The following is a 15,894-nucleotide window of genomic DNA, read 5'->3' on the forward strand; positions in this document are numbered from 1 at the left end:
CCGTGGTTATACTCGGACAAGATAATACAAAGATACATATTCATATTATTTGTTATAAATTCAATTTTCAGAACTTGATATTTAAGTAATATGCTGTTATAGTTTTTATTAAACAGACAAATGAGAGAGAGAGAGAGAGATTTCATTTTAGTCCCCCCCCCCCTCCTTTCAGGCTTCACTAAATGTTTGTACCTATATCAAACAAAAACTCTGAAATATTTTTCTAAATATATCAGACAGTGAAAGTAACTTTTTTTTTATCAACAAATCATATCCATTTGTTTAACAGTCACACTTGTTTTTATTTTCCTGCTTCAAGTTCACATGAAGTCCACGTGCTTGTCCTGTCAATCAAAATCATTCGACACTGTGCAGGTGTGAAACCTTCGTCACATCAAAGACGAAGTGCGAGTATTTCCAACAAGTTATAACATTTATTTTTATCATTTCTAGATTTGATCCCAACATTTGAATAATAAATGAATAAAATACATTGGGCATTAACACTTGAATTTGAAACATACTCCCTGCCAATTTTAAATACCACCGCCGACACGTGTACATTTTGAACTACTATTGTTTTGTGACTTTTTTAGATGCATGTTTGTTTTGAGACTGAAATTTTTGTTCTAAAAAAGACCTTAACTTTTTTTAAAAAATGTTAATTAAAATATTCTGGAAATACAGTACCTAAGTAACCAATCTAGGGGGAAAAGGGGAGGGGGGGGGGTATTAATCATATCGAATGGCAAACATATAAAGTTACGGTGAAAAAAGATTTTTTTCTCTCTATAACTATAGACTTTACATATTATAGTAGAGAAATTTCTGTAGTGCAGTACATTTCAAATAAATATTTCCTTTATCACACTATCAATTTAATTCGCTCCAAAGATAATAAATTAACAGGATATCCGCAGTACTATGTATAACTCTCAGAACTAGTTCTATCATATTTTCTGTAGTAATTGAAAAAAAAAGTGTTAGAAATAAATATTTTTGTAATTTTGCTGCGTAATTATTTGACTTGGATAATTATATCACCATTAACGATTTGTCGTCTTTAACAAAACAACAAAATGTTGCAGTGCTTGAAGTATTTGCACATTGCCCTTAGTTAAATTTAATATTTAAGCATCGTTCTACATAGGTACAGAATGTGCTTATAACAACATTTATTTTCCAGAGTAATTTAATAAATAACCTAACAGCTAAGTTAGAATAATAAAGATATATATCGTAGATATTTTTCAACATGAAATAATGATTCTTCAAACATGATATGTTAGTTATTAAATTAAAAAACCTGTAACTCCTTCCCTACAAAAAGATAAGTCCTTTCACTTCGGAGTTCCGAATGACAATGAAAAGTGAACGATAGGTGAACGCTATAGTCGGTAGTATGGAAAGAAAATACAACAGCCCTTTAATTACTGGTAAGAATTATATGCAGTGGAAATATTGCCACACAGGAAGTTTCATTAAAAGGGAACTCATTAAAAAAATATACAAACTTTCCAGACTTATCTTTCCTGTAGTAGACGAGTGAATACACGAAATCCCATTGCCATGAGCCTGTAAAATCTATGTAATCCATGAAAATCAGACCTCACAAATTTTAATGATTCTTGTTTATATTTCAGACTATGAAACTATTTGGGTGAATTGAGTTAGCTTTGTTAATACTAATCAATTGTACACCTTTCAGATGATATTAATAGATTCACTCTTTCATATATGGCAAATTGCATATGGATGCTTTACATAATGTCAAAACTATTCAGATAACTTTTAAAGCTTTTTTTTTATTCTATGATGTCATTATTTTTTAACCAATTTTTAGGACCTTACTATGATGATACTCTGTAACTAGCGAGACTGAACTTTTCAAAAAGAAGTATTAAATGAATGACCTTACTTTTTACATATTAGTAGAAAATAAGGAGAGGCATAATAAAGTGTATTATGTAGCTTCTAGCTTCCTTCAAGGGGCATAGACACAGATTTGAAATTAATATTTTCTCAGATTTTCTGTATAATATCATGACTTACATGTTGCTATAGTATTTCACATGGAAATAATAAAAAACTTATTTTATCTGGAAATGATTGAAACTACAAATTTCGGGAAGCATTTGATTAACACATCCTTGCACTTTCACAAAGTTAAACTTAATACTGTGCAAATTGAACACACCCGATTAAACGTAAACATTAACAATAACAGAGCGTTTGCCCCGTTTACAAAACAGTTTACATTTCACCAGGTGCCAAACTTGCCATAAAGCATTGTTCAGAGGAAGTGCCAGGCCCTCTTTCAGGGGGAGATAATTAAGAATTCGTGAAAAAATTTGGTGGCATCATTTAAAAATCTTCTTCTCTAGAACCACTGGGCAAGAAAAGATAAAACTTATGTGAAGGCTTCATTATATACTCTAGATTCAAGTTTGTTCATATCATGACCCCAGGGTAGGGCTGCAAGAGAGGGTTTAAGTTTTACATAGGAATATATAGGAAATGTCTTTAAAAATCTTCTTTAGAACAGCAAAGCCATGAGTAGTCATATTTTAATAGAAGTATCCTCAGGTAGTGTAGATTCAGATTTGTTTCAATCATAACCCCTGGGGATAGGGTGGGGCCACAATGAGAGATCAAAGTTTACCATAGGAAATGACCTGACAACCCTTGGAATGGACTAGCCAAACCAAAGGGTATATAAGGCAAAGCTTAGAAGCAAGCTGAAGAAGTATGTTGAATCAGCAATAAAGAAGTTAAGGTATTCCATCCCTATTAGCAACAGAATCAATGAAATTGAATACATTACAGATGTGTAGGTGTTGAATACTCAGTATATTTAGACAGAATTCCCATTTATTACATTAGCATATAAGGGTGGGATGTGTCTTAATTTATGACCTTGAATATTGGTAAGAATTATCTCCCTCTGTTTTTAATTAATAAAAAAAATCAATTTTAAAAAAACTGATCTGGTGAAAAAAAGAAATTGTTTTCAATTGTACTATTTCTAATGTTTTAATGCATCTTTCCACCACAGTATTTATTAATATGCTTATTATTTGAATTTTTAAATTTTAAAAAATTGATTGTCCCTATAGACTTCAATGCAATCTTTGTTAATTAATTAATGCTTAGTTAATTACATTTTTTAAACTTTCTCTTAGTGAAGCCTTTTCTACTGTAAAATGCATTTACATAGGAAATATATTTAAAATCTTCTTCTCAAAAACAACTGAGCCATTATTAGTCATATTTATTCAGAGGCAACCTTACCTTCACAGTAGCTCAGTCGGTAGAGCACGCTCTGTGATCGGAAGGTCGTGTTTTCGAATCACGGCCACGACTGATTGATTGTATGTTGTTTTATGTCCTGTTAGAGAATTTTACACTCATACAGAGACTTCACCATATACCAGTGAAGGGCTTAAAATTTAGACCTTTACTTGGCACTCAGGGCCATTGAGCAGTGAGGAATCTATATCATGCCAACGCCTCCATGACACGGGCCTTGGTTTTTAAGGTCTCATCCCAAGGACCAACAACTTTCACTTCAAAGTGCCGAGTGCTTGGCGAAAGGAACAGTTGCTACCTATTTTTTATTGACATAGGTCAATCCCGCTGGTGCTAGAACCCATGACCTTCTGATCACAGAGCAATCGCTCTACAGAATGAGCTACCATGACAGTGAAAAACATAGGAAAAAAATCTTTATAATTCTTCTATTTAAAGACCCAATTTTTTACTGTACAGTTACCTGAGGAGGGGGAGTGGTCTTGGTAGTACTGGTGTTATTTACTCAAGATGTCAAAAATCCCTATACATGCTGCATTACACAGGAAGTCCGGCTTTTGGTAATTAGGGTCAACATTACACATTTTGTGCATAATTTTGAGTGAAAATATTTAAAATGTATTATGTACTGATATATAAAATTTGTAGACTTAGCATTTTTGTTGATATCTTTTGAAGAAAAAAAATTTTAAAAGACGTATCTTTTTTTAAAAATCGTAAAATTAAAAAAAAAAAAGGATGAAAACTACATGAAAGATATCAATATTTTAATCGCCAATAAAAGAAATTATTATAAAATATTAAGTTTATATTGAATATTGAAATAACAAGATTTCACTTATTGTGTGGACATTTACCAAGATCGGAATATTACTTACTTTTCCGGCGAACAATGGTGTCCAAATATTCGCCATTTCTGAGGGTCTTATGCCCTGTGTACAGATTTGGATAGAAAAAGAATCTTTCGTAATTCATGGTGTTAGATACAAGATACTTTATTTACAGTGTATATTAGAATAAATATCTTTTCTTATTTAATCCATTGCATTTTGTTATAATTTTCAATGGTGGGGGAGGGGGTAGATCGTTTTCAATTACTCTCAGTCAATGAAGGAAGAGAGGGCTTGAATATCCGCTAATTATTCTTCGAAAAGTTCTACAGTTATCTTGGATGTCATAACAAGTACAAAACAGCAGTTGAGATTGAAAAAAAAAAATCACGAAGTCATTGTTTACATGTAATTATCTACTCTCAATTATTTTTTAAAAATAAAATTATCAACCAATATAACAGCGACAGGATTTTTTTTGACCAGAGTGTATACAAAGCGACCATTCACATGGTACATGAAAGCGTTTGACGCGTGACCAGGTAATTGTTTTCAAAACATGCAAACTCAGATTATCAGGTAGCCTACGTAGCTGGCCCGTCAATCAAATCAGAAGCTATTGTTTTTTATGATTGACAGGCGGGGTATTATTGATCTTGAATTAGGTAGATTTTGGGGGCATAACATAAAATTGGGTGTTTAAGAACAGCAAAGTCTTGATTATTAATATTGATATGGAAGCATCCTGAGGTAGTGTAAATTAAAGTCCCCCCCCCCCCCAACCCCCTCCCCCCCAACCCCGTTTAATACTGAACTGATTTCTGCTTCTTCCTAGCCAATGAGCTCAGGTGAGTGATGTGGCCCATGGGCCTCTTGTCTTAAGTATTAAGGATAAAGTTAACTTTGTGAAAGTGCAAGGATGTGTCAATCAAATGCATCCTGAAATTCGTAGTTTCAATAACTTACAGATAAAGTAAGTTTTTTTTTAATTATATTTCTGTGTGAAATGCTATAGCAACATATAAGTCATGATATAATACAGAAAAAATTGAGAAAATATTAACTTCAGATCTGTGTCTATGTCCCTTTCAGTTGAGGTAATTTTTTTTAGGTATAACACTCTACAGCAGCTTGTGTGTATTCTTTGTAACACAGTAATAAAAACAAATATTTTGTGGAATGCCCATATACAAGGGAGACAGCATAAAGAGGTTAGTTTAATTTCATTATTTATGTATTAAAAATTTTCTTTCTTAATTTATACCTGAGTGTCTCTGGTGACCTATTGCTAGCTGTTTTCTTCCATAGTTGAGCATCATTCCTTGTGTGTCTTGTGTTAACATTGAACATTTTCAGCTTCTTTTCTGAAATAACTGAGGGAATTTTAACCAATTTTGGCATATAGCATCTATGGGTGAAAGGGAACAAAATTCTGAATTTCATGGGACCTTGGACCTGAGGGGTAGAGCTAATAAATAAATGCAATCTTTAAAAGTCATCTTCTTTACTCCTGCACATCAAGCAGTCAAACTGTTGGCATGATTGTAGTAATTATTGAGTCCTCTATCAGATAGGGTTTGAAAGGTGTTTACGGTAAAGGTGTACTGAGTATTTCCAGTCTCCGTTTATAACGTACACCGGTTATAATGTAGGATTTATCACAGTCCCCAGAGATACGTTATAAAAGATGTTTACTGTATATACCCAAAACCCTACATTTTTTTAAGGCAATTTTCATATTTTTTCCGGAATTTTCCCTATTTTCCTTCATTGGCTCTGGTATTAAATGTAGTTTCTGCAGTGGCGGCCTCCTTGCAAAATAGCTGGCCAGGTAACATGCCTTTGGGGGTAAGGGGAAAGATAACACGAGAAACATCATTTGACTGTATTGATTATGCAAGAGTTAGCCCTATGTGTAAGGTAGATTAACTTGTAAATTATTAAATAATTTATATCAGGATCATTTCATTTAAACTGGAAGTCAGAAAAACGCAGTTGATGAAGAAAAGTGAAAAAAAAGACTGCTGATTTTACCTGAATTAAATAATTCTCATAAATATTAATGATTCTATGTTACCTTGCAGTAGTATGTGGTTTATTTTGATTTAAAGATTACTGTAGAAAGTACAGGTGTCACTTTTACCAGTACTCTGTGTCCATTTTCAAGTTTATCGTTCTAAATTTATTATTAAATAAAATAAGAATTACTCTGGATAAAAGTCATTAATTTCATTTATAAACATGATTTAAAAAAGGATGTTTTTACCAAAAAAAGTACTGTGTTTTTATTATTTTTTATACAAAAAGATTTGTTTCATATTCATAAATAGGGTGCCCCCTACCAATGTTAAACTATGTATATTATCACACCACATCTAAATGCTACTTGCAAAGCAGTGATAGTATTATTTAGAAAAATTTAGAAAATTGTTTGTAAAAAAAAGAAAAAAAAAACCCTAGCTTCCTACCCTAATTTTTAGCTCTTCCGAGCCAAAGGCTCAAAGAGCTAATGCTATGGCCATTTGTGCGGTGTGCGTAAACTTTTTAGAATATGGGCCATAACTCAAGATCCCCTTGGCCAATTATTGTCAAATTTGTCACAGGGTATCCTTGGCCCAAGGGCTCCTGTTTATACCAAAACTAGGGTTCAGTGACCCTTAAACAAGGGGAGGTAATTAGGTAAATAAAACCAAAAGTACTGGTTGCTAAAAAATCTTCTTCTCAAGAACCACTGGGCAGATTATCACCAAACTTACACAAAAGGATGAGGATGTTGAAGATTAAAAATTGTTCAAGGCATCACCCTGGGGCAAAGGGTGTGGACCAATCTAATTAAAATTAGATGGTTCGAATCCGCTACCACTTCTCAAACATCTAACAACATCCCATTAGGGGTCACGTCAGAGCGACCTTTCGATAATGAATAATCATAAAAATTTTGGCCAATCAGATTCAACCCTCTGTATACAATTTTAAAATTAGTTCCAGGGCTACATCTTTACATTATTGATGCTCAGTAGACTGTCTTACGTTGAATTAAAGTGATTTCGGTATAAATTGAGCGTATAGTCCGCCATTCTGGCATTCTTACCTAAATAATGCAAACAAAAATGCACAAACTACATGTATACATCTATATATCCCGCACGTCACATATATATATATAGCACGGTCTTTACCATTCATATTTTGTTTACTACGAAACCCCTCGGGTGTTTAGGTTTGGCAGTAAAAAAAGAAACGCATCCGAACTATAAGCCAAGATTTCAGAGATGGCGATTTCATTGGGTAATCAAAAGGTCGCTCTGACGTGACCCCGAATGGGATGTTGTGAGATGTTTGAGAAGCGGTAGCGGATTTGGAACATCTAATTTTAATTAGATTGGGTGTGGACTTACTTACCTGCTTTTTAAATTTTGTGGGCATTCATTATCAAAATGATTTAGAGGCATATTTTGAACAATTTAAGGTCTATGATCATCAAACTTTGTTAGTGATTGCATCTTGGATCCTCGGAGTATGTCAATAAAAAAGTAGGTCACCTTGACTTACTTTTTGAATTTTATGGCTAATCTTTTTCAAAACATTTAAGGTCATTAATTCAAATACTGAGAGGTTTAGAATCATTAAATCTTGTAAGATGATGCATCTTGGGGCCAGAAAACATATTTATTAAGAAGAGGCCCAGGGGCCACATTGCTCACCTGAGCACTGTGGCCAAGAAAAAAGGAAAAATCAGTTGAGTATTGAAAAGCTTAAATGCATAAATGGTTCCAACCTACCCCTAAAAGGAAGGGGGGGGGGGTTATGATTTGAACAAAATTAAATCTACACTAACTAAGGATGCATACATAATTTTTTGACTAACTGTGACTTTTTTCTCTACAAGTCTGAACTTTCATTGTGGCCCCACCCTACCCCTGGGGGTCATGATTTGAACAAACACATCTGAGGATGCTTCCTTATAAATATGACAAACCGTGGCTTTGCTGTTCTTGAGAAGATTTTTAAAGATTTTTCCTATATATTCCTATGTAAAAATTGGAACATTCATTGTGGCCCCACCCTACCCCGGGGGTCATGATTTGAACAAACTTGAATCTACACCACCTGAGGATGCTTTCACATAATATGACCAATCATAGCTTTGCTGTTCTTGAGAAGAAGATTTTTTGAAAATTTTTCCTATGTACACCCATGTTAAACTTTGATTGTCCATTGTGGCCCCACTGTACCCCCAGGAGGTCATGATTTGAAAAAATTTGAATCTACACCACCTGAGGATGCTTCCAAATAAATATGACAAATCATGGCTTTGCTGTTCTTGAGAAGAAGATTTTTGAAGATTTTACCTATATACTCCATGAAAACTTTGATTGTCCATTGTGGCCCCACCGTACCCCCAGGGGGTCATGATTTGAACAAATTTGAATCTACACCATCTGCAGATGCTTCCATATTAATTTAACCAATCATGGCTTTGCTGTTCTTGAGAAGAAGATTTTTGAAGATTTTTCCCATATATTCCTATGTAAAATTTTGATCGTCCATTGTGGCCCCACCCTACCCCCGGGGGTCATGATTTGAACAAACTTGAATCTACACTACCTGACAATAATTCCACATGAGTTTCATCTTTCCTGGCCCATTGGTTCTTGAGAAGAAGACTTTTCAATAATGCCATTAATTTTTTGCCATTTCGTAATTATCTTCCCTTTGAGGAGGAGGTGGCCCTTCATTTGAACAAACTTGAATCCCCATTACCCAAGGATACTTTGTGCCAAGTTTGATTGAAATTGGCCCAGTAGTTCTGGAGAAGAAGATGAAAATGTGAAAAGTTTACAACAACAATGACGATGACAACGACTGACAACGAAAAAATTTTGATCAGAAAAGCTCTTTGGCTCAGAAAAATTTTGATCAGAAAAGCTCTTTGGCACAGGTGAGCTAAAAAGTGAGTCAAATGACCTACTTTTTGAACTTTGCATGCATTCAAGTTCAACGCGTTTTAGGGGACACTGGTATATTTTGGACATTTTAAGGCCTATGATATAAAACTTTGTGAGTTGCTGCATCTTGGGTCCTTGAATAAAATCAACTGAAAACTAGGTCATTGTGACCTACTTTTCAATTTATATGGCTATATTTAAATATTTTAGGTACTATTTGGTTTAAAATCATCAAACTTTGTCAGTTGATGTATCTTGGGTCCTCAAGTAGGTCGACTTAAAAGTAGGTCACTCTGACCTACTTTTCATTTTATATGGCTATAATTGAATATTTCAGATGCTAATTGGCTTAGAATCATCAAACTTTGTCAGTTGATGCAACTTTGGTCCTAGGAGTGAGTTGACTTTAAAGTAGGTCATAGTGACCTACTTTTTAAATTTTGTGGCTATATTTAAAAAATTTTGGGTACTATTTGGCTTAGAATCATCAAACTTTGTCAGTTGATGCATCTTGGGTCCTTGGAATATGTCTACTGAAGAGTAGGTCACCATGACCTACTTTTCAATTTATGTGGCTATAATTTAACTTTAGTGGCGCTATATAAAATACACAGTGTTAGTGGTCTGAGCTGAATGTTTTTGCCTGCGTTGGGGTGCATTTGCTTAAGCAATTTAATTCAGATTTTATTGAAAAAATAAAGACATATTATACCTCAAAATGTTTAGCAGAGATAGGACTTCAATATTTTGATAGCCAGTTTTCATTCTTCGTGTAAAAAAGGTAATTTACAGGTAAAGCAAATATATTATAAAAAACACAACTTTTTGTTCATGGGACTAAACTTTTATTCATATTTATTCACTAAGATGCTTACTGACGGTAATACAAATAATTTTTAATACAGGGACATAGTTTTGGTACAACTTTTCAACGTTTGTGTTATAAGTCACATCATAAGATATACCTTCCTCAAAAGTTGGTGTCCGCCATTGTTGATTTTACCTTGATGTGGAATCTCGACATTTGCCGTATTTCTCTTTTTATCTGGCTTCTTTAAACTATTGTTTTCGTTAGTCATGATATGATTGTCTTTATTTCTGTTGAGTTTATGTGAAATAAAATACTTAGGATCGTTTTTAACTTGGACATATCAAAGTCTACATCCATGAATCCATCTTGGCATGGGCCAATCGCCGTCTAGCAAATTTCACATTTAAAACATGTTTAGCATATAATCTTCTTCTGAGAAAATGTTGAAAACATCTTGTAGTAAATATATATCAAGATATTTTCCGCGATTTTAGTCTCTTAACAAGTTTACTAGCACATTGAAAATTGTTTTCTTGAATACACCGCCATTTTGAATCACGCGGAATAAACATGACCTTTTCACCTGTCTAAATATACACAACCAATCACATTTCATATAAGTAATGGAATTTTTTATTCATTCAGACCTAATACCAAATAAGGAAATTGCTTTTATTAGACAAAATTTCCATTGGCCACCTAAAATAGTGGTTTTAAAATATCGTTGCTGTCACCCGGAATATTCCAGGGTCAACTCACAGCACATGTCTTTGTTTATCGGAATATTCCGGGTTCAGCACTAACTAGGGTTAATATTCTGGTACTAATTGGCTTAGAATCGTCAAACTTAGTTAGTTGATGCATCTTAGGTCCTCGGAATAAGTTGACTGAAAAGTAGGTCACAGTGACCTACTTTTCAATTTATACGGCTATAATTAAATATTTTTGGGTACTATTTGGCTCATCGTCACAAACACGGCCAAAATGTATGATCCTCTCCCATTCTGGCCATGGATGATTGAGAAGAGAATATTTCGTAGCTCATTAAAATATTGACCAATGCGAGTAAAGCATAGTCGGAAAATGAACTTTGACCCGACCTTTCAATACCCAATCGCAGTTTACGAAGTATTTTATGTTTACTGATGATGTCAATTGTTGATTTCAATTGCAATGGATATAAATATTGTCATTAGCTGAACATGACGTCACAGCATAGAGGCGTAAATATTCAAGATTATGACAATTTATGTGATCAAACAGCCACGGGTAGGAGAGAGCTTTATATGGGGACTCCCAACAGTGGCTTGAGATGATGTATTTGGCTTAGAATCATCAAACTTTGTCAGTTGATGCATCTTGGGTCCTTGGAGTAAGTTGACTGAAAAGTAGGTCATTGTGACCTACTTTTCAATTTATATGGCTATATTTAAATATTTTGGATACTATTTGGTTTAAAATCATCAAACTTTGTCAGTTGATGCATCTTTGGTTTTCGGAGTATGTCGACTTACATGTAGGTCATTCTGACCTACTTTTTAAATTTTATGGCTATATTTAAATATTTTTAGGTACAGTGGGTCCCGTTTTATCCAATAGTCAAGTTGTCAGTCTAATTGCTTCAGAATATCTGATTATTAAAATAGCCGTTTGCTCCATACCGAGTCCAAAGATAGATGTATAGAGCTACATGTATTGATAATACATTGTAGCAAATTTCAAGCTTGTGCTTTCATTTGATAAGTTTACTTAATGACTCTTCTAAAGTAAATTATTTCACTTATTTATGAATTTAATATGATAACATTTTTCTAATAAATTGACATATAAAATATATTCTTTGATAGTTATTGCCATCTTTATTCAGCACATGTTTACATTCCTTCTTCGATGGTCACCATTTTGGAAACGGATGTAGACTAAATGCTTGACTAATAACCATAAACTATTTTTCCCTGGATATATTGTAAATTAAAAATATTAAATAAATGTAAATCTTTCGTTTTTATTTGTTTTTATAATATAGTTGCATATTTTATACTGTTTTTGACAATTCTTTGGTCATTAAGTTTACCAATCTCGTACTTGTCTGCTAAAGAGAGATTTTAAGAGCCATGTGGAGAAAGATGGTATGAATTTTGAGATGTAGGAGGGTTGTTAGAAAAGTTCGCGGACAAGTTCTATTGTAAGCGCGCTTTTTCCATGAAACTGGTTAAACTCTCCAGATAAAAACTTTACCTATTTTGCAATAAATATACAAAGATTTAATGTTATCCTGTGATCCTTAAAATATTTACTTATATATTCTGTTGATAAAACATGCTTCATGGAGCATGCTACTTTTTAGCAGGTTTACATTACATAGACTTTTTTATTGAAATTAAAAATTGCACAGTTGTAGCACAGAAAGAATTATGATATTTTACCTGTCGCTACAGTATTCATGAACGTCACTTGCCGAAATTATGAATTAAATTGGAGGGTGTATGACTGTTTTATATATATAGCCATTTATAAATAATCAACGCATAAAAACAAAGCCAAGAATGGAAACATCATTGAACGTCATGGAGCACCGAGCTACTAAAAAATTATGTGTGCAGACAGGAAAATGTCTAAAATAAACTAAAATGCTTCTAGCTGCTGCTGGAAATTGCCTACACATACAAAGGACAAAAGTATTCAAAATATAGTAGCTTTGGAAGAATGGAAGGATTAACAACTCCATTGATACTTCAATATCCCACTTATCGCATGGATGTTGCGCCTATGGATTTTGCATTATTTCCACACCTGATCTCTTCACTGCGTAGACTATTATTTTAAGATCTCACTAATATCCGAAACAGCACAAAATACATTATAGAAGAAAAGTAACTTGTCTTGATATAGATATTTAACTTTTAAGCAGAAAAAAGACAAGAAAAGTCGAAAGAAATGAAAGATATTTAGAACTATGAAAAAGCTTTACGGGTTTGAAATCTGATTGTCACGTTACTTAATGTCAAGTGGTTGTTCCTTGAATCCTATGACCGCATAGTAAAAATTGTTGTAAATTTTCAAGATTTTAGTAAATGGACCTGATTTTTTACATACTAATAAACAAAAGATAGGAATTTAATCAGACATAAGTCATACTTACAGTACACAGTAGATTTTCTGTAAATCAATGTGTGTGCGAACTTTTCTAACAACCCTTATATATTTATAGTACAGGGCCGTTTGTGATTTTAACCATAAATTCTGCACTTAAAAGTGAACCATTTCACCAGCCAAATGAACAAGTTAAACGATTGAATAGGCTTATTTCATTATCCAAGCAAAATGTCATACACAAGCTAATCAGTCCAATAATTAAAATTTCATGCCGAAAAAGCAAATAATTGTCATAATTAACAGGTCAGTGCATCATTGATAAGTAATTAAAAACCCAAGCTGATCACCACATCTGTAAACAAAACATGTCTATCTACTATGTCCACTATTAACACAGGTAAGGTGCCTGTGTGAGTCCAGCAGTAACTAATCCCCTCATTGTCAAACTCAAGGTGAGAGGTGTCAGACAATGTAAACAAAGGCTTCACATACGAAGTTGGAGGTGTGAACAAAGTGCTGATTATCAAAAAACACTATGATAGTCCAAATTTTTGTATCAGATAAAACTAAATTCCAATATTTTCTCATCAGAATAGTAGGTGAAATTATTAATAAATATATAAGAAATGGTTTTGTGCTCTGATATGATATTGAAATAGCCGAAATATTAGTTAAACTGCTATTTGATAAAATGGAATCAACTGTACTAATGTACTTAGAGTCATCAAACTTTGTTGGTTGATGCAACTTAGGTGCTTGGAGTATGTTGACTGAAAAGTAGGTCACTGTGACCTGATCAAATATTTTTCAGGTACTAATTGGCTTAGAATCATCAAATTTTATCAGTTCCTCAAAGTATGTCAACTGAAAAGTAGGTCACTGTGACCTACTTTTGAAATTTGATGGTTATAAATAAATATATCTTGTACTAATTGGCTTAGAATCATCAAACTGTCAGTTGTTGCATCTTGGGTCTTCGGGGTATGTCAACTGTAAAGTAGCGCTAGGTCAACATGACCTACTTTTGAAATTTTATGGCTTTATTTTCAGGTACTATTTGGCTTAGAATTATCAAACTTAGTTAGTTCATGCATCTTGGGTCCTCGGAGAATGACAAGTGATAAGTAGGTCACTGTGACCTACTCTCAGGTACTAATTGGCTTAGAATCATCTTGAGTTCTCAGAGTGTTTTATTTTAAATGTAGGTCATGATGACCTACTTTTGGAATTTCAGGGCTTTATTTAAATAAGCAAGATACTTAGAGGCTTCAAATAGAAGTGATACTGGTTGTGCAATTTATCAGAAGAGCGATTCAAGGCCCTTGGGTCTCTTGTTTTGGAGGTGTAATAGGAACCAGATATATTTTCTCATTTGGCCTAAGAAGAATCTTTAAAGAATAGAAAAGCCATGATAAATCATATTAATATGCAAGTATCCTCAGATAGTTTAGATTCAAATTTGTTCAAATTATGATCCCCTAGGGTTTGGGTGGGGCTATGATGAGTTCAAATTTTCCATTGGAGAAATATCTAAAAAATCTTCTGATGAAGAACAGGTAAGCCATGATCAGTCATATTTATGTCAAAGCATCCACTGGTATTTTAGATTTAAGTTTGTTCAAATCATGACCCCAGGTGTAGGGTGGGGCCACTGTTGATGAAAAACAAGAAGGGCCATAGTTACTCAGGGGAGTGTTGTGGCCCATGGGCCTCATGTAAATTATATTAAATACACTTATAGCGAACATGCTTATAATGAATTTATGCTTATAGTGATACGCGTGATTTTTATTCCCCTCATTTTGAATAGTATTATGTACATAACAGATATAAAGAATAACATTTATAACAAAGCAAAATTGTCTGTCCCTGGCACTTCGCTATAAGCGTGTTTTACTCTACCATGATTACTGAGTTTGTGACCCTTGACTTTGACCTTTGGCCTACTTTTCAAAACGGTTTATGATAAACAGCATATTTTTTACATTTAAAGATGGTAAGTCTATGCTATGTATACACTGTTTGTCATAAAATATTATGAAAAATACCAGTATTATCCACTTGACCTTGACCTTTGATCTACTCAACAAAAAAATACCCCGCACATTTTTATTATGCCCCGCCATGAATATGGCCGGGGCATATAGTGTTTGTCATGTCCGTCTTCTGTCCTTCCATCCTTCTGTCTGTCCTTCCGTCTGATAGATATTGATGAGAGCTATGCAACTGCATCAACATTTTTTGACCTTGACCTTTCCTTTGACCTTGACCTGACTTTTCTTAAATTAGTGTTTAGCTCAGTTTTAAAGATACCATTCAAGATAGTGTAATCAAACTTCATATGTTGATACATACTGATGTAAGTGTAATCAAACTTCATATGTTGATACATACTGATGGAAGCTATTCAACTGCATCAACATTTTTTGACCTTGACCTTTCTTTTGACCTTGACCTCACTTTTCTTAAATTAGTGTTTAGCTCTGTTTTAAAGATACCATTCAAGATAGTGTAATCAAACTTCATATGTTGATACATACTGATGTAAACTATTCAACTGCATCAACATTTTATGACCTTGACCTTTCTTTTGACCTTGACCTCACTTTTCTTAAATTAGTGTTTAGCTCAGTTTTAATGAAACAATTCAAGATATTTTTGATAAACTTCATATGCTGATACATACTGATGAGAGCTATTCAACTGCATCAATATTTTTTACCTTGACCTTTCCTTTGACCTTGACCTCACTTTTCTTAAATTAGTGTTTAGCTCAGTTTTAAAGATACCATTCAAGATAGTGTTATCAAACTTCATATGCTGATACATACTGATGTAAGCTATTCAACTGCATCAACATTTTTTGACCTTGACCTTTCCTTTGACCTTGACCTCACTT

The 15,894-nt window shown here is 33.6% G+C and overlaps 1 protein-coding gene across 1 annotated transcript in view; it reads left to right on the forward strand.

Moving 5' to 3' along the window:
• Positions 1-15,894, forward strand: part of LOC133173362 (zinc finger protein 830-like) — a 192,507-nt gene that overhangs the window by 57,526 nt on the left and 119,087 nt on the right. Inside the window, exon 2 of the mRNA XM_061308348.1 lies at positions 5,251-5,350. Coding sequence (XP_061164332.1) covers positions 5,251-5,350 — 100 coding nt within the window. The remainder of the gene's footprint in view (positions 1-5,250; positions 5,351-15,894) is intronic.

The sequence above is a fragment of the Saccostrea echinata genome, unplaced genomic scaffold (genome assembly GCF_033153115.1).
Source record: "Saccostrea echinata isolate AGI-Se365-2 ecotype Australia unplaced genomic scaffold, CSIRO_AGI_Sech_v1 ptg000002l, whole genome shotgun sequence".
NCBI lineage: Eukaryota > Metazoa > Mollusca > Bivalvia > Ostreida > Ostreidae > Saccostrea > Saccostrea echinata.